The 25,925-nt window shown below is 52.7% G+C and overlaps 1 protein-coding gene across 1 annotated transcript in view; it reads left to right on the plus strand.

Moving 5' to 3' along the window:
• The first annotated feature begins 9,030 nt into the window (after positions 1-9,030).
• The window catches only part of LOC147729385 (uncharacterized), a 387,516-nt gene continuing 370,621 nt past the window's right edge, over positions 9,031-25,925 (plus strand). The window contains exon 1 of the mRNA XM_086959688.1: positions 9,031-9,216. Within this exon, the coding sequence (XP_086815814.1) occupies positions 9,145-9,216 (72 nt within the window). The 5' untranslated portion in view covers positions 9,031-9,144. The remainder of the gene's footprint in view (positions 9,217-25,925) is intronic.

The raw sequence follows: 25,925 nt of genomic DNA on the forward strand, positions 1-25,925 counted from the left end.
GAAATGTTCAATTCCCCAGACACACCCTAATAACTCTTTCTCAATCACGGAGTATTTCCTTCCAGTCTCACCTAATGTGCGAGATGCAAAGGCTACGACCATTCATCGTTTCCAGCTCTGTGTGAAAGAACTCCACCCAAACCTTACATACGAGCATCTACTGTGACAATGCAAGGTTTGTTCAAACAAAATGGACTTAAAGTTGGAGCTTCATCAATTTCCTTTTTTATAAGTTTTATAAGTTGAAAGGCATTTTCTTCCTTTTGTGTCCAGCAAAATTCTACACTCTGCCCAGTAAGTTCTCTCAAAGGCTCCATCTTGGTAGCAAAGGCTTTAATGCATTTGCTGCAGTATTCGCAGAGTCCAGAACATGACAACAGTTTTTCTTTATTATCTGGAGCCGGAGCATTCACAGTAGCTTCCACTAAAGACTTCTTGGGAACAACACCCATCCTCGTCGCCAAATTTTGTAAGATTTGAATAATACAAAAAATACAGATTTACATGTAAAATAAGGGTTTAATTAGAGAGCAAGGGACATACAGGCTACTCAGTCAGTGGATAGAAAAAGTCTGACTGGAATCTAGAATGCATGACAAAGGATGCACATCCAGGCTGACAGAACGTTCTAAAAGCATTTAAAGAAATACACATGGAAAGTAGAAATATGTAACTACGCCCTCATTGCAAGTTGGATAGAATTTGGGGTGGGGTTGCCGGACAAAATCTTTGCACTAAATCCTGGCTATTGTGAGTTTTCTCCATGAAATGTAAAAATGATGCATGGGCCTTGAAAACCGGATCTTATGCCATGTATTTTTTCCCCACTTGCCCTGAGCTGAGGGAAAGTGCATCGGGATCGGTGGGGGTGAGGGCATGTGACAGGGCCGGGCAGGCTGCTGTCGGGGGAATGTATTGCCTACTTCCCCAGTGCTGCTGCCGGGGCCAGGTCGGCCTTACTGTGCCGATCCCCACAGCCCCTGTAGCATCAAGGTGAGGTCCAATGTCTCATGGGCCCGGAATTATTGGGATAGGGGTTGCAGACCAATCCCAGGGTTCCTGTAATTACAGATTGTGGGATTACACCTGCAGTCATTGCTCCAGTTGAACCTCCCTCCCGCTCTTTTTTTCGAGATTAAATACATTTATTGTAGTGTAGATTTCTATTGTGGTTGGAGCTAGGAGTCTGCACATATTACTAGTTCTATCATGTGCTATTTTGGTCACCCATGCACTTGAGGATAGGGCCTGGGTTACTGTCTTAAGTCAGTAGTAACAAAATGGACTGTGCTCCTTTATAGTCATTTCCTGTTGATATAAGTAAATAAAGTCTCTCCACCTTGCTACGGAGACACTTCAGCACAATGAGCCAACAGGGGTCTTCATTAACCCCTCCCACGCTCATGACGAGCTGAGCTCGTCATGAGCCATGGTTCTCGTGTGCTCATGACGAGCTGAGCTCGTCATGACCGTCATGACCGTTAGAACGCTTGCACGCAGGGCTAATTCCCCTGCTGTGCGAACGTTCTAATGAAACGGGTGTGATCATGACGAGCTCAGCTAGTCATGAGCACACAACCAACGTGGCTCGTGACGAGCTGTGCTGTGCGCGCTCCCCCTCCCCCCCGCACGGCAGGGGAATAAGCCCCGCAGCCAAGGGGTTAAAGGAATACTCTGGAGCCAGTGTTTCCACACTCTCATATATTTTTATAAATAACCAACCCTACTCATGTGGATACAGTTCCTAAGGAGAGCAAAGTGCATCTTTACATGCCATTGTTACCACACCGTATCCTAGGCGGGATGACTCCCACCGCCGCTTTACTTGATAATGGGGAAGACTGTACAGACAGGGTAACCTCGCCAAGACTTGGTTACAGCAATAAAGGACTTGTGGCTCTTTGTAAGCCAATAATAGCTCTTGGATTGACGAAGCAGCCCTTGAGTGACCCTTACTCCTCAGCATAGGAGTGAGCTGTTCATGGTAGACGATCCACCTTCTTCCAACAAAGGTGTGGAGTAAAGTTTGCACAGACGACGGAAAGACGGGGTTGTCCCAGATAGTAAATACTAGATAAAATAGGTAAAATAAACTCTTCAGGGCTGGAGCAATGACAACAGTACTCAACTGTAAATGCGTTCCTCTTAGCTGTGCACTGTCAGGGAAGGTACAGGAACCAAACACACATGGTTAACTTTCTCTCTGTCTCGCTCCCTGTCTCTCCTTCCGAACATATCTAAATCCTTATGCCAGTCAACATATATATATATTCACTGAAAAAACCATAGGTTTCACACCAGTTATAGTTAGGAATTAGCATTTAAAAAACCTATTAAATTCACTGAAAAAAACATAGGTTTCACAACAGTTATAGTTAGCTGGAAATTTTACTGCCATAAAACCATTGAAATTCCCACGTTATAGTTAGTTGGACTCACTATAACTTGCACGTGCAATGTACTGCTGATGGCGTCACATATTACATCACTCATGACATGGTCAGTGACATCACTAATGACATCACTGATGACACCATCCAGTGAATGTGTGTCTTTATGAAAAATAAATATTAGTGAGTAATGTTTAAATATTTAAATATATGTATTAGTGTTTCACTTTGTGTATAAGTGGCTGCATGGGTTGGTGAGTAGCTACATGTGTATGTATATGGGTTATTAGATGTTTTTATTAGTATCAGTATGAGCGTCTATATGGTTTGGTGGGGGTATTACTTAGCACATAGATTCATGATTGACTGACTCTCTGTTTGTATGTGTTTTGAAGACAGCATATGTGCAGGACTGTTTGGGTGGATGAGTGTGTATATGTGTATGTTAGTGAGTGAATGACTGTCTCACTAGTGTCTTTATCAGTAACTACATATGTTTTAATCTAGTATATGTGAATATTGATGTATATAAGTGAGTATATTTGAGAGTAAGAGATTGTAAGAGTTCCTGTTTAAATAAGTATGTGTTTCTATAAGTGATTGTTTAAGAGAATAAATATGTTTAAATTTCAATAGAAGTAAGGTGGTAGTGTGTGTATAGCTCTATATGCAAATAAATGGATGTTCAATTGTTTATTTGCATGTGTGAGTATGTGTGTGAGTAACTTTTGGATGACTGTCGGTGTATTATAGAATGTATAGGTGTATCTCTACATATGATGAGTGAGTATATGTATGAGTGACTATATTGAACTGTTTGTGAATGAGTAGATGTGTATATAGATGGTGGAATTACTGAATTGGTTGTTGTAACTGATATGGGTATCTCCATAAAAAAAAAAAAAATTAGTTTCTATTTTTGAATATGTGTTTCAAGGGTTACTACAGTGAAAGGAGGTCTGTCACTCTGTCACAAGGATGGTGTCATCAGTGATGTCATGAGTGATGTAAATGATGGATGCAGCGCTGAAACTTTTCAGACACTCAACCCCAGTCACAGATCTGGGTTGAATGCACCATCGTTCTTTAGCTCACTTCGCTACCCCAGTTCAGACACTGCTATATGCAAATCAGTCTTGACCCTGTGCCTCATGGGAACAGTCCAGCCTGAACTGCCAAGCCATGTCTTCCCTGGACCGGAAGCAAGCATCCTGGGACCAGTTTCGGGCTAACAGCCCTCACCAGCCAGGCTAGCTTAAATCCAGGATAAAGTGAGCGAGGGACTCACGTCTGGGCATACCTTGCCAAGTTAGGGTGAACAAAGCAAACACAAGGCCTTGCTTCACGCCTAAGCTTTAGCACCACAGAGGGCACCACCACCACACCGCACAGCGACCTTGGGCTCACCGGCGACGTCTGCTGATGCCATCACCAAGCCGCTGCTCGCACCGCGACCTGTGGGCCCGCACTCTGCATCCCCTCGCTACACGATGACGCCAAGGCCTTCCGGACACCACCACTTCCCGCCAAAATCGACGCCGCTGCTTGCACTGTGGTTCGGGGGCACCGCTCATAAGTTACACGACGCACCGCCCTAATCCCACACCGCAGCCTTGGCCCCCCAACGCCGGTGTCATCACCTCTAGTTCGTCCACCGACTACAGCGCTTCCGCAACGACAACGTCGCTGCTTGCACTGTGACCTGCTAGCACCGTGACGAGCACCGCCTCCATCTCGCACCGTGACCCTGGTCTCACCGACAATGCCATCTGAAGCCCCCACCGAGCCGTTGCTCACACCACGTCCTGGGGGCACCGCACGCCTCACCGCTGCACTTCAGACCGCAGCACCCGACACCTGTTGGCGCCAGTGCTCCAGATCCCATCAGAAAGGAGCTCGACCTGCAACACGAGTGACTTCAAGGGCCCCATCACCCTGCATCTCTGAAAGGTACTGTTTGCGGGTCTTCCCGACACCGTAGTTGGCCTGCGACCCCACGGTCAGCCAGAAATGTTTTTGGATTTGTGTGCTCATGACGCCGTGGAAGCCCGGAAGTAGCTATCCACACAAGGAACTTTTTTTAATCAACGTATTTTTGAACTGTGAACTTTAAGTGTAGTATTGTTTGTTTTCATCATTTTTGGTCTTGTTTTAATTATATAAAAATATTGGATATTTTCTAAACTGGTGTACACTGTCTTACTGTTGGTTATGTGCAAACACTTTACACACTGCCTCTAAGATAAGCCTGGCTTCTCGTGCCAAGCTACCAAGTGGGTGAGCAGGGGTTATTTTAGAAGTGTAACTCCCTTATCCTGACTAGAGTGGTGTTTTTTGCCTGGCTTTGGCCCACGCCCTAGCCTACCAATAATCCCATTTCTAAAAATCGGTTCCGGACCAGGTATCCATTTGGGGTCTGCAAAACCCTCTCTCCTCTGAGTAACAAACCAACGCCATACAGGAAGAGGTGGGCAGGCACTTTCCGTCATGCTGGGTCTTAAAGAGGTGACTCTCTGCCCGCGCGTCAACTCTATGGTGAGCATGCTCAGCGGTACCCCTCCGATGACCCCACCACCACAGGAATACCTCCTGCCCCAACCCCTGTCCCACTGTGACACCAAGGTGTTATGGCGTGGGAGCCTCCATCAGGGAGCGGATACTGAGGGGTGTGGGCAGGCTTACCACGGGCTATAACCTACTCTGAAAGGTATGGGGGCTCTCTTGGTCCCGGGTTCTAATCTGGAGAGAGATGGATGTTGTCTGCATTTCCTCATAGTACCAGGCCTTGCCATTTTGGATTCCATGCGTGCTCTGCGAGGTAGGGCTCTCTGTGTTGGGGCTGTAAACAATGCTTGCACTTGTACTTTCATGTACCCTTACTTTTATATTTAGTATTAACTGATATGTGTATTTTACTCATTGTTGTTAGAAGTTCAGAGTATGTTCTTCCAAAGACCTGTTATCTTTATATATTCTCCATTTGTCGATGTATGCTTTCCTGGCACAGCTTAAGGGAAACCCCCTAAGGGGAGGCTGTTCACTGCTGACATCCCTCCATTCCTAAGTAGTTTGGTCGGGTGCCTCATCGGACCCATGACAGAAAGCAACATGCCATTGGACATGCCACATGCCATTGGACATGCTATTGGACATTCCATTGGACATGGCATTGGACATGCCATTGGACATTCCATTGGACATGGCATTGGACATGCTATTGGACATACCATTGGACATTCCATTGGAAATAACCAATCAATCAATCAATCAAGGCATTTATAAAGCGCACTACTCACCCGGAGGGTCTCAAGGCGCTAGGGGAGGGGGGTCCGCTACAGCTCGAACAGCCAGGTCTTGAGCTGCTTCCTGAAGGCGAGGTGGTCCTGGGACAGGCGGAGATGGGTCCGGAGGGAGTTCCAAGTCTTGGCGGCGAGGTAGGAGAAGGACCTTCCCCCTGTGGTGGCTCTTCGGATGCGGGGGACGGCGGCGAGGGCATGGCCGGTCGATCGAAGCTGGCGTTTGGGAGCGTAGAAGTTGAGGCGACTGTTGAGGTATCCTGGGCCTTGGTTGTGTAGGGCTTTGTGTGCGTGGGTGAGGAGACGGAAGGTGATTCTCTTGTCCAGGATGAGTCGTGCTGAGGCGTTCTGGATCCACTGGAGCCTCTTCTGGAGTTTGGCGGTGGTTCTGGCGTAGAGGGAGTTGCCGTAGTCCAGGCGGCTGGTGACGAGGGACTGGGCGACCGTCTTCCTGGTCTCGGTGGGGATCCACCGGAAGATCTTTCGTAGCATGCGCAGGATGTTGAAGCACGTTGAGGAGACGGCGTTGACTTGTCTGGTCATGGAGAGGGAGGAGTCCAGGATGACGCCCAGGTTGCGTGCGTGATCTGTCGGTTTGGGTGCGCTGCCTAGGGCGGGGGGCCACCAGGAGTCGTCCCAGGCGGAGGGTGAAGATCCCAGAATGAGGACTTCCGTCTTGTCCAAGTTCAGTTTCAGGTGGCTGTTCTTCATCCATTTGGCTACCTCTTTCATCCCTTCGTGTAGGTTGGCTCTGGCGGTGGCGGGGTCGTTGGTGAGGGAGAGGATCAGCTGGGTGTCATCGGCGTAGGAGATGATGTTGAGGTTGTGCTGGCGTGCGATGGCTGTGAGGGGGCTCATGTAGACGTTGAAGAGGGTAGGGCTGAGCGAGGAGCCTTGAGGAACGCCGCAGATGACTTCGGTGGCTTCTGATCTGAACGGGGGGAGGCGGACTCTCTGTGTCCTTCCGGCGAGGAAGGAGATGATCCACTCCAGTGCCTTCTCCTGGATTCCGACGTTGCTGAGGCACTGTACTAGGGTACGGTGGCAGACAGTGTCGAAGGCCGCAGAGAGGTCTAGGAGGATGAGGGCTGCTGTTTCTCCGTTGTCGAGCAGGGTTCGGATGTCATCGGTGGCTGCGATCAGGGCGGTCTCGGTGCTGTGGTTGGCCCGGAAGCCAGACTGCGAGAGGTCGAGGGATCCGTTCGTCTCGAGGAAGGCGGCCAGCTGCTTGTTGACGGTCTTCTCGGTGATTTTTGCAGGAAACGGGAGCAGGGAGATGGGGCGGTAGTTCTTGAGGTTGGTGGGGTCGGCTGATGGTTTCTTAAGTAGAGCGCTGAGTTCGGCGTGCTTCCAGCTCTCCGGGAAGGTAGCGGTGTTGAAGGAGGTGTTGATGATGTCCCGCAGGTAGGGTGCGATGACAGTGTCGGCCTTGTTGAAGACGTGGTGAGGGCAGGGGTCGGACGGAGATCCGGAGTGGATGGAGTTCATCGTGCGGACTGTGTCTTCGGTGCTGACCAGGTCCAGGCGCGGAGGGTGGTGGTGGGGGGCGCTGGTTCGGTCGTGGCATGCGTCGGTTGAGTGCTGAAGCTGTTGTGTATGTCCGTGATCTTGTTGTGGAAGTAGGAGGCGAGGGAGTTGCAGAGGTCTTGCGAAGGGGTGATGTCGTTGTTTCCGGCGTTGGGGTGGGAGAGCTCTTTAACGATGTTGAAGAGTTCCTTGCTTTTGTGTGCGTTGTTGTCCAAGCGTTCCTTGAATGCAGTTTTCTTGGTGACGTGGATCAGTTGGTGGTGTTTTCGGGTGGCGAGCTTGAGGGTGGTCATGTTGTCTCGTGTCGGGTCTCTGCGCCAGGCTTTCTCGAGGGCTCTGCAGTTCTTCTTGGAGCTCTTGAGTTCTCCGGTGAACCATGGGGCTTTCTTGCTGCCGGGTCTGCTAAGCGGGGTCCTCAGAGGGGCGAGGTCGTCTGCGCAGTCGCTGATCCACTTCGTGAGGTTGGTGGCCGCTTCGCTGGGGTTCGTTGCGCTGGTGGGGGGGTTCTTGCTCAGGGAAGTTGCGAGCTGGTCGGCTGTGATCTTGTTCCAGCTTCTGCGTACAACCTGTTGCTGGTGGTGGTGGATCCATTCCATACCATTGGACATTCCATTGGACATGGCATTGGACATGCCATTGGACATGCCATTGGACACGCTATTGGACATGCTATTGGACATTCCATTGAACATGCCATCGGACATGCCATTGGACATGCCATTGGACATGCCATTGGACATGCCATTGGACATGCTATTGGACATGCCATTGGACATTCCATTGGACATTCCATTGGACATTCCATTGGACATGGCATTGGACATGCCATTGGACATGCCATTGGACATGCCATTGGACACGCTATTGGACATGCTATTGGACATTCCATTGAACATGCCATTGAACATGCCATTGGACATGCCATTGGACATGCCATTGGACATGCTATTGGACATGCCATTGGACATGCCATTGGACATGCCATTGGACATGCTATTGGACATGCCATTGGACATGCCATTGGACATGCCATTGGTCCCGCAGGAGGCATCAATGCTGGGTTTGAATTCAGCTTCAGACAATCGGAAGGCATCCACCCCCGCAGGAAGTGAAGCATCCTTTACCGCGCAGTCCTTTCCATCAACGTCCAAGCAGGATTCTCAAGTAGAACTGTATATGGAATTGTCTGTAGCCGTGACATCACTGTCTATTTTTCACTTTATCAGTCGGGGACCTGTAGCCAGCTCTAGAACACATTTGAAGAGTTTAAAGTTTGTACAGATAGAGTAGAAAAAAACTTGGTTAGTTCTGCCATGTTTCCCAGATCCATGCTTCATCTGCTGCTCCAGGACAGGTTTACTCTTCTTTCAATTATAAAACAGGACTACAAGTCCCAGAATTCAAATAAATAACTTGGAGTAGAGAAACACATCCCACATGGACCTCTGAAACCTGGCAGCTGTGCAGCTTTTAGGTGATTTGCCTATTTTCTTGACTGGCCCAGACATTAACATACTGGACGGGTGGCACCCTCCTCCCAGCCCTTGTGGCGAGCTGGCCTTCACGCGTAGCCTGGTAAGCATGAGGGGTTCTCTGCTCCTACCCCATGCCTGGTACCAAGACTGAGACTGGCAAGGACTGGGCAAGAAGCCACTGAGAGTCCAGGTGTCCAGAGCAAAGTACTCCAAGGTGGCCGTGCTGTGACTGTACAAAATCAATAGAGCCGCCCGCGCGGCGGAGCCTGTCTGAGATGGAGTCGGAGGGGTGGGGCGCCAGGCTCCCTGTGCCAGGGGAGGTCAGAGTCTTTGGCCTGGTGGCACTGGAGGAGCAGCAACGTACGAGCGACTCTTTGGGTAGAAAAGATTCCGACTTACCTGTAGCAGCGGGTAGGAAAAGGTCCCGGTGACCGACCCCAAAGGGGAAAGGTAAAAATGAGGAGGACTTCCAGGACGCCTACATCATCGAGACGCGATCCAAACCGGACTCCAGAAAACATGGCACAGGTGAGTACGCGCCACACCCAGTGCCATCTTAACGCATGGCCAAGCTGGGTAGTTGCCTGGGGTCACATGAGCTTAGGGGCCCCAGGCTGACCAGAGTTTAACACTCATTTTCCATTAAACATTTTTATTCCTGTGAGTGGTTGTGTAGGCCGGGCCCGGTGCACTGCTTTGCACGGGGGCCTATAATGCTGTAAAGATGACCCCGGCCTCACGTCCTGAATCTGCCGGAATCTGCCCCACGCCCTTCCCTGACGGACAAAGAAGCTTCAGACTGACCACATCAAAGCGCTGAGTGAGCGTCAAACACTATGGGGCAGATTCACAAGCCCCTTGCGCCATTTTTGCGTCACTTTTAACATGGGCTTGTAAATACGCTCCTATGTGAATAACTTGGCATGATTCAAGATATTCTGTTGAGAAGTTGTGTTTATTTTAACATGAATAAGGTCGGCCTCGATTTCAGAGGATTGTGCTGTCTGCCGCCATCTTTCCCTGGCACGCAGTCGTCTCTCTGTCCTTTCCACACCCTGCATTCAGCGTAAATAGTTATTCTATAAATAATGTTTTGAAACACAATGTCATTCTCTCATTTACAACCTGATGCTTCGTTCTCAAGCTTCGTTTCAGCGCCACGGAGTGAATCTGATGAGAACTTCACCTTAATTTGTAGCAACATTTGTAGTTACTATTGCGGTGTCTCTGGAGCAGCATGGGCCGGAGCCGCGTTCTATGGACCGCGCTGACGGATGTGGTTTTAAAGTGCGCCATTCTTTCTTGACCGTGATTGGATGGGGTTCAAGGATCTCGGCACATTCACAACAAATGTGTGAGTCTTGGATCATTTCCATAAAAAGGGGCCCACCCTGAGGGGTGCTGGCCTCACTCCCGCTCTGCGGTCTGATCTCTGATTTATGACTTACACATTTGAGCTGAATTATACCTTGTTCTGCTATTTCATTATTACGTTTTATTCTGAGCTTTGAGCTTTTCTATGACAAATGGCTAACTAACTGATTGTTTGGCATGCATTGTGCTTCTGTAATGTATTTAATTTTTAATAAACCTTCATGGTTTTCAGTGTAATACATACATGTCAATCTTTATTGTGCATTTTAACAGACTTTACGTTCAATTCAGAAATGTTATTTGATATTGAACTGGTTTGAGTGTAACCCTGGGCGGTGAACTCCGACCCGCTCGCGGAGTTTGCAGTTTTCCGCACTCCACGTTACTTGGAGCTCCCGGAAATCAAAAAAACTCTGCTTCGCGTAAGTGAAGCGAAGTTTTTTCCTTGCTCACCTTCACCAGTGCGTGCGAATGAGTAAAATTCACGGCAAGATTTTTCCTCATGTGCAATCATCAACATCAAGTTGGCAAGTGCTAGTGTGGAAAATAAACCTCCCAGCGAGATTTCTCAACGCGGGAGGGTCAGGCTTCTCGTTGCGAGTGGTCGCGTATGCTCGTGAGCGCTCGTGTTGAGAAACTGCCCGTTCGTGTTGAGAAAGCTGCCACTCGAGTAAAAGTCTAGTGCAGGGTGCCGTTCGCAATGGTTGCACAGTGTGGACAAGCATCCAGCACTGTGCAATCACCGCGAACAGCATTTTTCTATCGCACTTCGCTGCTTGCGGGGCTCCGCGAACTCCGTCCAGGGTTTTTTGAGTGACCGGCTCCAGTACGGATCAACAAAATCCAGAGGGGATTTAACTCCGCTCCTGGTTCATCAGCAGCCCTTCGGTTTGAAAAGAGGACTAAAGCGCTATATCACCAGTGTACCCCCAAACGCAGCCATATTTGCTGCTGCGCGTGACTCAACGGACACGGGACTCCTCAGTGGCGTAAGGAACCTTGAGGGCCCCCCCTTCAGGGTACGTGAAGGGGCCCCTGGGACTCCTGCTGGGGGAGACCCTGGCAGCCAGGCCGAGCCCCCCCCCCACCACCTGTCCAAGGGATCTTTGGACTTGTTAGGTTTCGCCTGCACGGTGCTTGCACTGAGCTTTCAAAGTCTTCTGTATTTATATATATATATATATACATTAAAAGAGGCTTTCAGCCCACCCTTGCTTTCCATTTGTTGGTAATATGCCCCTCTGCTTTCCTTGCTTTCCGTTGGTTGCAGCATGCTACTTCCTGTTGTGTTCCTCTTTCTCTTTGTGTGTTTTCATATCAGTGGAGTTTGCACCGAGTTCTCCCTGTGACCTTTCCCTTCCCTTGTGTGTCACTCCTTTTACCTGTGTGCTCACGCGTCTGTCACTCGTGTGATTTGTGCAGCTCTGCCTTTCACCTCTCCCCCTCTATACCAGTGCAGGCGCTTTTATAGCGCTCTCTCCACCGAAGTATCGAGGCGCTTTACGTGAGCACCAGTTGCATGACAGCTTCCACCGAGACTCGAAGCGCCTCCTCTGCTTCAAAGCCTTTAGAGTCGGCGCTATACTTTCATTTTATTCCCACCACAACCAAAGCCTGGAAAGGAGCATCACTGTCATTTTGGCTGAAGACCCCGAGGCTTGTGAATGAGCAGTCCACGCAGTGCAAGGCGGAGAGCCTGCTAGCGCCCTGAAGCCCGGAGTTCCTTATAACGTGAGCTCTTCGCGGCCCCTCCCAGGGCTCGCCCTCTTCTCTTTACCGCCCATTGTTTGACCCTTCTTTAATAAGCACGTTTTACCCGCTGGACAGAAAGAGTTCGGTGACCTTGTTATGAAGAAAAACACATGACCAGCTTCGGCTATGATAAGGCTTTATTTAAGGCCCTCCCCTGCCCCGCCCGCGCACAGGCGCCCCCAGTATCCACCACAAACCCGCATTTGTCAGGCGATGAGGAATAACTGCGGCTGGGCACATCTGTCGCCAGCGGTTCAAAGCCTGCGTGGGGCTCAGAGGAGTGTTAGCGCCGCCTGCTAATGTCTCTGGAAGGTGTGCTTTAAACTGTGACGTAGGTCGGTGGTATGTCTCTTTAAGAGACGGTTTGCTGGAGGCCTGTTTTACTGTCCCGAGCTCAAGTGACGCGTCTTCTTTGTTGACATGAACCCTCTGTAGAGTGTGTGTAGTAACGCACTGAGTGTAACAGCGGAGTGAGTGAGGAGTGAGTGAGGAGTGAATGAGGAGTGAGGAGTGAGTGAGGAGTGAGTGAAGAGTGAGGGAATGATGAGTGAGGAGTGAGTGAATGAGGAGTGAGGAGTGAGTGAGTGAGTGAGTGAGTAGTGAGTGAGGAGTGAGTGAGGTGTGAGTGAGGAATGAGTGAGGACTGAGTGAGTGAGTGAGTGAGGAGTGAGTGAGTGAGGAGTGAGTGAGGAGTTAGTGAATGAGTGAGTAAGGAGCGAGTGAGGAGTGTGTGAGGAGTGAGGAGTGAGTGAGGAGTTAGTGAGGAGTTAGTGAGGAGTGAGTGAGTTAGGAGTAAGTGAGGTGTGAGTGAGGAATGAGTGAGGAGTGAGTGAGTGAGGAGTGAGTGAGGAGTGAGTGAGTGAGTGAGTGAGGAGTGAATTAGGAGTGAGTGAGGAGTGAGTGAGTGATGAGTGAGTGAGGAGTGAGTGAGTGAGGAGTGAGTGAGTGAGGAGTCAGTGAGGAGTGAGTGAGCGAGTAAGTGAGGAGTGAGTGAGGAGTGAGTGAGGAGTGAGTGAGGAATAAGTGAGGTGTGAGTGAGGAATGAGTGAGTGAGTGAGTGAGTGAGGAGGGAGTGAGTGAGTGAGTGAGTGAGTGGGGAGTGAGTGAGGAGTTAGTGAGGAGTGAGTGAGTGAGTGAGTGAGGCGTGAGTGAGGAGTGAGTGAGTGAGGAGTGAGTTAGGAATGAGTGAGGAGCAAGTGAGTGAGTGAGTGAGTGAGGAGTGAGTGAGGAGTGAGTGAGGTGTGAGTGAGGAGTGAGTGAGTGAGGAGTGAGTGAGGAGTGAGGAGTTAGTGAGGAGTGAGTGAGGAGTGAGTGAGGAGTAAGTGAGGCGTGAGTGAGGAGTAAGTGAGTGAGTGAGTGAGGAGTGAGTGAGTGAGGAGTGAGTGAGGAGTGAGTGAGTAGTGAGGAGTGAGTAAGGAGTGAGTGTGTGAGGAGTGAGTGAGCGAGTAAGTGAGGAGTGAGTGAGGAGTTAGTGAGAAGTGAGTGAGGAGTAAGTGAGGAATAAGTGAGGGGTGAGTGAGGAATGAGTAAGGGGTGAGTGAGTGAGTGAGTGAGTGAGTGAGTGAGTGAGTGAGTGAGTGAGTGAGGAGGGAGTGTGTGAGGAGGGAGTGAGGAGTTAGTGAGGAGTGAGTGAGTGAGGCATTAGTGAGGAGTGAGTGAGTGGGTGAGTGAGCGAGGAGTGAGTGAGTAGTTAGTGAGGAGTGAGTGAGGAGTAAGTGAGGAGTGAGTGAGTGAGGAGTGAGTGAGGAGTGAGTGAGGAGTGAGTGAGGAGTGAGCGAGGAGTGAGTGAGTGAGGAGTGAGTGAGTGAGGAGTGAGTGAGGAGTGAGTGAGCGAGTAAGTGAGGAATGAATGAGGAGTGAGTGAGTGAGTGAGTGAGGAGTGAGTGAGGAGTGAGTGAGCGAGGAGTGAGTGAGTGAGTGAGTGAGGAGTGAGGAGTGAGTGAGGAGTGAGTGAGGAGTGAGTGAGGAGTGAGTAAGTGAGGAGTAAGTGAGGTGTGAGTGAGGAGTGAGTGAGTGAGATTACAATCTGTTCTCTCGGTTCCCTCCCTTGCAAGGGGGGGAGGGGTGCCTGGTGGAGGGCTCGGCCTGGGGCCTTCCACGCTGCTAAACGCCGATTAATTTTCACCTGACGCCTTTATTTGCCCCGGAGCAGCTCTCCCACTGTGTGTGGTGCCCACTGCTCAGTCACCCATGCACCCGCATGGGTGGCGATGCGCCAGAGCACGTCGAAGTGTAGGTACATAGTGCCAAGATCGGCCCAGACCCCAACCTGCTCACGACAACTTCCCAAATAACAGACACCACACAATGTTTTTTGTTGGAGAAAGTTGTAGCAGCTTTATTTACATAAACATTATGCCAACATGTTGGGTTATCTTACGGGCGATCCAGGGTCAGGCGCCTCTCGCGACCTCCCCACCTGATGAGCCATAAACCCCCGTGATGTTAGCCGCGGGGGCGTTGTCAATGTTGGGGGAAGGGCTAACCCCCTCCCCCGGCGGACCTCCAGTCCACCCCTTACTCACGCCCCTCCCCCTCGGGGGCAGAGCGTTGCAGGCAACCCCCGGTTGCTCAGGTCCACAACCGCCCGAAGGACTAATGGGGCGCCGTCACTCCTCCAGGATCCCACCGAGGATCTCCCTGGGGATAAATTTTGCTCTCGCACCCTTATAGTGCTCCTGTAGAGGGTACCCTTCTGTACCTTCCTGGGTTGGATCGCCCTGTAACTCCGCCATGGCTCTGGGTGTGGCCGCCGCCACCCCAGAGCCCCCCGCCTTCTAGAGTTCTTTCTTTACGACCTGCTGCTACTAGTGCTTCCACTGAATCTAAGAGGAAGAGGGCCATCCCCCCTTCTGCTAGGAGTATACCATCTTTGTCAAAGCACCCTGTGCATACCGCATGTAGCAACCCGTGTCTTATAATACCATCTCCACGTTGATCGGTGCATTTCTGCATAGCGCTGTTGACCCACCTGCGAGAGGTCTCCATTGCCTCCCCTGCCCTTGCGCCCTGCCACTAACGCCTCGGGTAGTTTCGGACCACCATAGCTCGCAAGTCCCGAGCAAGTTGCTCAATACGCACAAAAGTGCTGCTCATCAAGTGCAGCAGGCCCCTGCCCCTCAGGCAGATGTATTACACATAGTTCATTATGTACACCAACCAAATTCTTCAAACACTGCAAACATGATTACAACGACTCCAAGTCGCACAACAACGGAACATCACAATTGAGGTCTGTGCCCAAACCTGCCTCTTAAGGACGTATGTAATTCTTGTAGCAACTTGACTCGACGCCCCACTTGTTTTATGTGTTCCACTGGCAAGCCTGCCTGGAAAGGCGTGTTCTTGATGCCCCTGTTCTAGAGGCGTGGCTGCAAAAGCGCTTGCCCTGGACCTCGTTGCTTGTAACTTCCAAACACACCTCCATTATGCGCTGTACATGGTATTAGGTCAAAGTGTCCCTACAGCAAGCATCAGGAGGCCCCTCGTCTGGGGGGCGCAGCGCCCGGTATCTCGCAACTAGGTGCACTGGGCAGTACTTGACACTTCCAACCTGTTCAACAATATAACTTTTCCTGCCCCTTCCTGGCCCGTTTTAGATCTCCGCAACCTTAGAGTCAGGACCTGGCCTGTCAGGACAGCATCCCGTGTGCACACGGCTACTCCTGGTGTGTCCTGGTTGGAACTTGGAACTCGCCACTAGCTCCCCCATTCTAAATGCACCACAGAAGGCCAGCGCAAAAGTTGCTGAAAAGAAAACTGCTTCAAAATCGGAGTGAGTGACCCTCTAGACCCAGTGACATACAGCCTGTTCTTTCGGAGGCCTCCCTTGGCTCAAGAACATGTCCTTTCCACCTCTGGACAGCTGTTCTGTCCAGCAATAAAATACCCTATCAGTTCTGCCGCTCCACAGGACTGTGAACTGTATCAGTAATGTCCCTGAACCTCTCAACTAACACCGCAAACTATGCTACGGAGATGTCCGTATTAGTGCTCCATCCCCTCCATTTCAGCACTGTCAAGGCCAATCGCACCCTCCTGGGAATGGCTCACTCGCGCCCCCTGCACAAAGCAGGGCCTATCTATGTGTAGCCCATAACCCTGCATTTATTCCAGGCAGTGTATCAGGGTTCTGATGAAACAGTTAGCTTGACGTCCGCGTGCGCATTCTCTGTCCTGGATATGATTTTTCTCTACTCCGTTCCCGGCTGCCAATCTGCTGACCTAGCCCGCCCCAACCCTGGGCGAACTAAAAGAGGCTATACTGTTATCCATAAGCAGCTGCTGTTGCTACTGATGATCCCATACAGAACTGGCAAACTAGCTGCTGTACCATCTCACTTACACATGGTGCAGCACCCTAGGCCCATCACATCAACTTTACAAACCCAGGAGCAGGCCTGAGCTGGCTACCCCAGGTCCATGCTGCACACGCCTTACTCTAAGGGGCTCCACCCCACGGAGCACACGTCCCCTCTCCCCTGCTGTGTGCAAACCCTATAGTGAGCCACAAGTACCGACCTTCAGATAAATTCTGGAAAAGAGCCCTGGGCATCCTCCTAAAGATACCATAGCAGTCTTCTGCCCATCTACCCTTGTGGTTACCCCTCCTGTGATCTAAGAGCTGAGGCCAGTATTTCCCTAAGGTCATTGAGCACAACTGTGGCTGATGTGTAAGGAGGTCATGGTAATAGCACAACCGCTACACTTAACACGGCTTCTACTCTCCCCTACAAGAAGTCAGACAGGGTTGTCACCTTGCCCCCCAAGGGCACTTAACCAGGAACAGCCTCCAGGCTCCGAGCCCGGAGCACGCCCTGGCCAGCCTGCTTCCGTTCCCACCTGTCCTTCTCAGAGTGGTGCCTGCGTACTTGATCCGATTGCCCTGAAATTAGAAAAAAGGTTACACTCCAATCCTGGACGTGCTGACCTAGATCCCCACACACTGGCCACAGTGTGTTCTTCCTCTGTACCAGCTCAGGGCCCTGGCATGCCAGCCAACTAGGCGTGGTTTGACCATTATAGAACGAAACCCGTGCGTTTCTGGAAGAAAGAACAAATCCATGAAAACAGCCCCTCACCAGCATTGACAGGTAAGCCTATTGCTCACTCGATTGCCCGGATCAGAGCCCCTTACTTGCGCATCAGTTGCTATGCAAAAGAACACATTCCATTATTGCACATGGGATGCGTGATATGCCCCGACACACCAGTTGTGAAAAAGAAAACGCATTTCATTTTGTCACAGGGAATGCATGATTTGCCCACACCCTGCCACTGCTTACAGAGAGAACACCCCAATTATTGCCCAGTAAACAACAAATTGCCCAGCCGCATCCGTTGTTTTACAATAGAGAACATCCAATTATAGCACAGGGGCCACCAACTATGCACAGGCTCACCAGTTAACTACCCAGGTATTACTGTGTAACCTGTGCGCCCTACAACAGGGACAGTAATGACATCCGGGAAGAACATGGGTCTCCCAGACCCTGGCACACTGCCCCCAGTGTGCTACCACACTTCTACCAGTTGATACTTCAGGTGGCCCCCCCATGTGAGTAGGGCGGTTCACCCGCACGGTTCCTGCATTTGAGACATAAAACATCCATTAGAAGCCCTGCCCCCTCATATAACAATATGGATTCTCTGCAATGAGACAGGGGCCATCAATGCCCCCCACACTACCAAGGCCAAGCCTGTCAGCTACGAGCACTAGTTTGCGAACTCGATCACCAGGATCAGAGCCCCTTACTTGCGCATCAGTTGCTGTACAAAAGAACACATTCCATTGTTGCACATGGGATGCGTGATATGCCCAGACACACCAGTTGTGAAAAAGAAAACGCATTTAAATTTTTATCACTGGGCATGCATAATTTGCCCACAGACTGCCACTGCTTACAACTCATCCTCTCCCTATCCAACGAGCCCAACACCGCCAGACGCAACTTTCGAGAAGGCATGGAAGCCGTCGCCAAATGGATGAAAAACAGCTGCCTACAACTAAACTCCAACAAAACAGAAGTACTCATCATGGGCCCAAACCCCGACGCCTGGAGCGACACCTGGTGGCCCACCGCCCTCGGAAACCCGCCAACCCCCACAGACCACGCACGCAACCTGGGAATCATCCTGGGCTCCGAGCTCAAAATGGACCGCCAGATCAACTCTGTCTCATCTTCCTGCTTCCACAGCCTCCGCCCTCTTCGTAAGACCTTCAAAAGGATCCCCCTCAAACACCGGAAGACAGTCACTCACGCCCTGGTCACCAGCAGACTCGACTACGGCAACGCACTCTACGCCGGAATAAACAAAAACCTCATCCGCAAGCTACAGAACATCCAGAACGCCGCCGCAAGACTGGTCCTCAACCTGCCAAAACACTGCCACATCTCCCAGCACCTGCGCACACTCCACTGGCTCCCCGTTGAGGCGAGAATCACCTTTAAGATGCTCACCCACGCACACAAGGCCCTCCACGGCACCGGACCAGCATACCTGAACAGCCGACTCAAATTCCATGCACCCCAAAGGACCCTACGATCAGCCCAGCTTTCCTACGCCGTGATCCCCCGCACCAGAAAGACCAGATCGGGAGGCCGCTCCTTCTCCTTCCTCGCGGCCAAAGCATGGAACGCCCTTCCGCTCCACCTCAGACAGACCACATCGCTCCCCATCTTCGCAAGAAACCTCAAAACCTGGCTCTTCGACAGACCCCCTCCTTGATGGAATGGAACCTGCACCCCCTCCACCCCCCCACCCCTAGCGCCTTGAGACCCTTACGGGTGAGTAGTCGCGCTTTAACAAACTCCTGATTGATTGATTGATTGATTGATTGATTAAGGTGCAGTGACCTGCCCTGCTCCAGTGCAGAGCTAGGCCTCCCGTAAACAGCGCTGCAAGTGGGGCCTGCAGCTACGAGGCGCTTCGAAGCACAGCCCTGTGACCACAGCGCACCCAGGGGCAGATTTACAAGCCCCGTGCGCCACTTTTCAGCCACTTTCCCCATGTTACAAATGACGCAAAAGGGATGCAAGGGGCTTGTAAATCTGCCCCCAGATGCTTACAAATCCGAGCAACCCATGCACCAGTTAGGGTTAGTAAAGGTGGGGTGGGGGGTGTTGTTGTTGGAGGGGCAGTTTGATGTCCGGCGTAGAAGAGCCTGACTATAGTAGAGAGGGGTAACGCGCAGGCGCACGGCGTATTAACTGCTGGGCAACCTAAAAACACATTGACATAGCCAATACATTAATACATTTGGCATAGGGGAAACCTACTGGCTTTGCCAATGCTTGTTTTTGTCTGATGGTGTCACGTCCTGCTTGCAGCTCCCTTCTTGTGCACCTGGCATCACCCTGGCCTGAACCCTGCCGGTGGCCCTGGGGCCCCATTTGGTTTTGGCCTCAGTCACCTGAGGAAGGTTCCTGTTGGGGCAGTTTTCCACCGGCGCTTCATTCCACAGAGGGCACTTCCGCCCCCACACAGGTGCCATGCAAAGGAGGCTTATCTCAGGCAGGTAGTAAACACGTGTATTCAAATAACACCTGCAGCTGCGCGGTGGAGGATTGCTGGTTCACCCCCCTCCGCCCCCTCCGCCCCCTCTGCCACCTTTGCCAGACAAAGAACAGGGCATCTGTCCACCTTTTAAGACTCTGCAGAGGAACAGACTGATTCTTAAGTCGAACTTTGTATGAAACCCTCTGTATCCAGGGCCTTCCTGCCTCTGTATCCTTGCCCTTCCTGCCTCTGTATCCGGGCTCTTCCTGCCTCTGTATCCGGGCCCTTCCTGCCTCTGTATCTGGGCCCTTCCTGCCTCTGTATCCAGGCCCTTCCTGCCTCTGTATCCGGGCCCTTCCTCCCTCTGTATCCGGGGCCTTCCTCCCTCTGTATCTGGGGCCTTCCTGCCTCTGTATCTGGGGCCTTCCTGCCTCTGCCTCTGTATCCGGGCCCTTCCTGCCTCTGTATCCGGGCCCTTCCTGCCCCTGTATCTGGGCCCTTCCTGCCTCTGTTAACAGGGCCCTTCATGCCTCTGTTTCCAGGGCCCTTCCTGCCTCTGTATCCAGGCCCTTCCTGCCTCTGTATCCGGGCCCTTCCTGCCTCTGTATCCGGGCCCTTCCTTGCCTCTGTATCCGGGCCCTTCCTGACTCTGCATCCGGGCCCTTCCTGCCTCTGTATCCGGGCCCTTCCTGCCTCTGTATCCAGGGCCCTTCTTACCTCTCTATCTGGGCCCTTCCTGCCTCTGTATCCAGCCCTTCCTCCCTCTGTATCCGGGGCCTCCCTGCCACTGTGTCCAGGCCCTTCTTGCCTCTGTATCGGGCCCCTTCCTGCCTCTGTATCCGGGCCCTTCCTGCCTCTGTTTCCGGGCCCTTCCTGCCTCTGTATCCGGGCCCTTCCTCCCTCTGTATCCAGCCCTTCCTCCCTCTGTATCCGGGGCCTCCCTGCCACTGTGTCCAGGCCCTTCTTGCCTCTGTATCGGGCCCCTTCCTGCCTCTGTATCCGGGCCCTTCCTGCCGCTGAATCCGGGCCCTTCCTGCCTATGTATCCAGCCCTTCCTCCCTCTGTATCTGGGGCTTTCCTACCTCTAAATCCAGGCCCTTCCTGCCTCTGTTTCCGGGCCCTTCCTGCCTCTGTATCGGGGCCCTTCCTGCCTCTGTATCCGGGCCCTTCCTGCCTCTGTATCCAGGGCCCTTCCTGCCTCTGTATCCAGGGCCTTCCTGCCTCTGTATCCAGTCCCTTCCTGACTCTGTATCTGGGCCCTTCCTTCCTCTGTATCCTGGCCCTTCCTGACTCTGTATCCGGGCCCTTCCTGCCTCTGTATCCAGGGCCCTTCCTGCCTCTGTATCCAGGGCCCTTCCTGCCTCTGTATCCATCCCTTCCTGCCTCTGTATCTGTTCCTTCCTGCCTCTGTATCCGGGCCCTTCTTGCCTCTGTATCCAGGGCCCTTCATGCCCCTGTATCCGGGGCCTTCCTGCCTCTGTATCCAGGCCCTTCCTGCCTCTGTATCCTTGCCCTTCCTGCCTCTGTGTCCGGGGCCTTCCTGTCTCTGTATCCAGGCCCTACCTGCCTCTGTATTTGGGCCCTTTCTGCCTCTGTATCTGGGGCCTTCCTGCCTCTGTATCCAGGGACCTTCCTGCCTCTGTATCCGGGGCCTTCCTGCCTCTGTATCCGGGGCCTTCCTGCCTCTGTATCCAGGGCCCATCCTGCCTCTGTATCCGGGCCCTTCCTACCTGTGTATCCAGGCCCTTCCTCCCTCTGTATCTGGGGCCTTCCTGCCTCTCTATTCGGGTCCTTCCTGCCTCTGTATCAAGGCCCTCCCACCCTCTGTATCCGGGCCCTTCCTGCCTCTGTATCCGGGCCCTTCCTGACTCTGAATCCTTGCCCTTCCTGGCTCTTTATCCAGGCCCTTCCTGCCTCTGTATCCGGGGCCTTCCTCCCTCTGTAGCCGGGCCATTCCTCCCTCTGTGTCCGGGCCCTTCCTTGCCTCTGTATCTAGCCCTTCCTCCCTCTGTATCCGGGGCCTTCCTACCTCTGTATCCAGGCCCTTCCTGCCTCTGTTTCCGGGCCCTTCCTGCCTCTGTATCCGGGCCCTTCCTGCCTCTGTATCCGGGCCCTTCCTGCCTCTGTATCCAGGGCCCTTCCTGCTTCTGTATCCAGGGCCTTCCTGCCTCTGTATCCAGGCCCTTCCTGCCTCTGTATCTGGGCCCTTCCTTCCTCTGTATCCTGGCCCTTCCTGACTCTGTATCCGGGCCATTCCTGCCTCTGTATCCAGGGCCCTTCCTGCCTCTGTATCCAGGGCCCTTCCTGCCTCTGTATCCGTCCCTTCCTGCCTCTGTATCCGTCCCTTCCTGCCTCTGTATCCGGGCCCTTCCTGCCTCTGTATCCAGGGCCCTTCATGCCTCTGTATCCGGGGCCTTCCTGCCTCTGTATCCAGGCCCTTCCTGCCTCTGTATCTTTCCCTTCCTGCCTCTGTGTCCGGGGCCTTCCTGTCTCTGTATCCAGGCCCTACCTGGCTCTTTATCCAGGCCCTTCCTGCCTCTGTATCCGGGGCCTTCCTCCCTCTGTAGCCGGGCCATTCCTCCCTCTGTGTCCGGGCCCTTCCTTGCCTCTGTATCTAGCCCTTCCTCCCTCTGTATCCGGGGCCTTCCTACCTCTGTATCCAGGCCCTTCCTGCCTCTGTTTCCGGGCCCTTCCTGCCTCTGTATCCGGGCCCTTCCTGCCTCTGTATCAGGGCCCTTCCTGCCTCTGTATCCAGGGCCCTTCCTGCTTCTGTATCCAGGGCCTTCCTGCCTCTGTATCCAGGCCCTTCCTGCCTCTGTACCTGGGCCCTTCCTTCCTCTGTATCCAGGCCCTTCCTGCCTCTGTTTCCGGGCCCTTCCTGCCTCTGTATCCGGGCCCTTCCTGCCTCTGTATCAGGGCCCTTCCTGCCTCTGTATCCGGGCCATTCCTGCCCCTGTATCCAGGGCCCTTCCTGCCTCTGTATCCAAGGCCCTTCCTGCCTCTGTATCCGTCCCTTCCTGCCTCTGTATCCGTCCCTTCCTGCCTCTGTATCCGGGCCCTTCCTGCCTCTGTATCCAGGGCCCTTCATGCCTCTGTATCCGGGGCCTTCCTGCCTTTGTATCCAGGCCCTTCCTGCCTCTGTATCCTTGCCCTTCCTGCCTCTGTGTCCGGGGCCTTCCTGCCTCTGTATCCTTGCCCTTCCTGCCTCTGTGTCCGGGGCCTTCCTGTCTCTGTATCCAGGCCCTACCTGCCTCTGTATCCAGGCCCTTCCTACCTCTGTATCTGGGGCCTTCCTGCCTCTGTATCCAGGGCCCTTCCTGCCTCTGTATCCGGGGCCTTCCTGCCTCTGTATCCGGGGCCTTCCTGCCTCTGTATCCAGGGCCCATCCTGCCTCTGTATCCGGGCCCTTCCTACCTGTGTATCGAGGCCCTTCCCCCCTCTGTATCTGGGGCCTTCCTGCCTCTGTATTCGGGTCCTTCCTGCCTCTGTATCAAGGCCCTCCCACCCTCTGTATCCGGGCCCTTCCTGCCTCTATATCGGGCCCTTCCTGACTCTGTATCCTTGCCCTTCCTGGCTCTTTATCCTGGCCCTTCCTGCCTCTGTATCTGGGGCCTTCCTCCCTCTGTAGCCGGGCCATTCCTCCCTCTGTGTCCGGCCCTTCCTTGCCTCTCTATCTAGCCCTTCCTCCCTCTGTATCCGGGGCCTTCCTCCCACTGTATCGGGGCCCTTCCTCCCTCTGTATCTGGGCCCTTCCTTGCCTCTGTATCCAGCCCTTCCTCCCTCTGTATCCGGGCCCTTCCTGCCTCTGTATCCAGGCCCTTCCTCCCTCTTTATCCGGGCCCTTCTTGCCTCTGTATCAAGGCCCTTCCTGCGTCTGTATCCGGGCCCTTTCTGCCTCTGTATCCAGGGCCCTTCCTGCCTCTGCATCCGAGCCCTTCCTGCCTCTGTATCCGGGCCCTTCCTGCCTCTGTATCCAGGGCCCCTCCTGCCTCTGTATCTGGGCCCTTCCTGCCTCTGTATCTGGGGCCTGTCCTGCCTCTGTCTCTGGGCCCTTCCCTTTGCTCTGTATCTTGGCCCTTCCTGCCTCTGTATCCAGCCCTTCCTACCTCTGTATCTGGGGCCTTCCTCCCTCTGTATCCAGGGCCTTCCTGCCTCTGTGTCCAGGCCCTTCCTGCCTCTGTATCCGGGCCCTTCCTGCCTCTGTATCCAGGCCCTTCCTGCCTCTGTATCCGGGCCCTTCCTGCCTCTGTATCCAGCCCTTCCTCCCTCTGTATGTGGGGCCTTCCTCCCTCTGTATCCAGGGCCTTCCTGCAACTGTATCCTTGCCCTTCCTGCCTCTGTATCCAGGCCCTTCCTGCCTCTGTTTCCAGGGCCCTTCCTGCCTCTGTTTCCAGGGCCCTTCCTGCCTCTGTATCCGGGGCCTTCCTGCCTCTGTATCCAGGCCCTTCCTGCCTCTGTATCCCCGCCCTTCCTGCCTCTGTATCCGGCCCCCTTCCTGCCTCTGTATCCAGGCCCTTCCTTGCCTCTGTATCCGGGCCCTTCCTGCCTCTGTATCCGGGCCCCTCCTGACTCTGTGTCCGGGCCCTTCCTGCCTCTGTATCCGGGCCCCTCCTGACTCTGTGTCCGGGCCCTTCCTGCCTCTGTATCAAGGCCCTTCCTGCGTCTGTATCCGGGCCCTTCCTGCCTCTGTATCCAGGGCCCTTACTGCCTCTGTATCTGGGCCCTTCCTGCCTCTGTATCTGGGGCCTGTCCTGCCTCTGTCTCTGGGCCCTTCCTGTCTCTGTATCCGGGCCCTTCCTGCCTCTGTATCCGGGCCCTTCCTGCCTCTGTATCCAGGGCACTTCCTGCCTCTGTATCTGGGCCCTTCCTGCCTCTGTATCTGGGGTCTGTCCTGGCTCTGTCTCTGGGCCCTTCCTGCCTCTGTATCCGGGCCCTTCCTGCCTCTGTATCCTGCCCTTCCGACCTCTGTATCTGGGGCCTTCCTCCCTCTGTATCCAGGGCCTTCCTGCCTCTGTGTCCAGGCCCTTCCTGCCTCTGTATCCGGGTCCTTCCTGCCTCTGTATCCGGGCCCTTCCCGTGACGTAAATAATTAATTTACTCTCTTAGTTTCTATGCAGGTAAGTACTTAATCAATAATAACTCAATTGGAATGAAAAAAGACAGAGTCCGTGGTGTTAGAGTTTCTAAGGGTTTTATTCCTCATAAAGGAATGGTCTTGGTCAGGATATCATGTTCTGACCACCACAGGGGTGTCAGAAGGGATAGAGCGCTGTATTTTATTGACAGTACATAGCTTATATACTTAATTCATATCATAAAGAATAATGCAAGAGGCGTAACAGCTGAGAGAAGACAAGATAACAGTATACACGTGATACTAAAACGTAATCAAGAGGTGTGAACTAGGCGTGAACCAGAGGTGTGTGCTAGAAACGTCACTGATAGGTGACGCAAGTGGGTGGCACCAAGGGGTGGTGCTAACAGAATTGTTGCGATGTCAGCAAAAATCGGAAGCTTGGATGCGCGCGCAGCTGCATGACGTGTGATTGACGGGGTGCAGGGGACTTGACATTTACACTGACGGAAAGAGACAGAAGTCTGGCATGTCAGATCAACTTGTACTTCTATCATATCTGATATCTGATGTTTAGGAACTATACTATCTGGGCGAAAAGGTCTCTAGGGCAGAAGCTATTCTATGCTAACTGTGGATGCGTGTATAAGCGCCTAAGTGTCTGCATGTCAAGCGTGGGGGCACGGGGCCTTTCATGGAAGCATGGCAACAGAGGCTATGAATTACTTGCATTGAGACAGGTCGGCCCTTTGGCTTTGCAGCTGGGGAGGATGTTTACAGGATCTAGTAGGCAGGAATGCATTCTCGAGGAACGGAACAGATAACTCGAAGGTTGTAGTCAGTCTTGGCAGAAAGCAGGCTTGAGCTGAGCGCGAGGGGCCGCGCTGGAAGTAAGTCAGAGTTCACGGGTACAGAGGTAGCCTGGGCAGAGGCTGCCAGAGTCAGGAGCCACAAAAGAGGTTCGATGGCAGAAATTCAGGGCCTACTCTGCTAGAGCAGGAAAACATGTAAAGTGTACTACAAAAAGACGGTGGCATAGCATACTTAGGAACGGACTATACAATCCAGTCATGGTGGATCTGTGAGAGGACAAGTTAACGTTGGACGCAAATGTATTTGCGTCTTCATAGCTGGCACAGGAGGGAAGTTACATGCACTTTAAGCCGGTACATGGAGTCGGTGGGGTACGCGCTAGGGAACATAACATGACCAAAAATTTAATTTTCCTCATTCCCTCCTTGTTCCCTACGGACCCTTCATGATATATCGATTCTCATGAATCGATCAGTTTGTTCATGTAGCATCATTTGTTCTTCTTTCTTTCGATTACGTTTTGAGAGAAAACTGGAGTGTTCAATACAAGAGGTGGCACACAGTCCACAAATCGCTGGCCCACACTGCAGGCACAGGCAGCAACTGAATACTAGGACTAGGCCAATGCCTAGGAAGGATAGGATCTTCCATCCCCAAGCAGTTAATGTTGTCCAGAACCAACCGGACCAAGTCCAGGTGCCTGGATTCTGATGTATCTGATTTG

This window comes from Lissotriton vulgaris, chromosome 2_2, assembly GCF_964263255.1.
Source record: "Lissotriton vulgaris chromosome 2_2, aLisVul1.2, whole genome shotgun sequence".
Lineage (NCBI taxonomy): Eukaryota > Metazoa > Chordata > Amphibia > Caudata > Salamandridae > Lissotriton > Lissotriton vulgaris.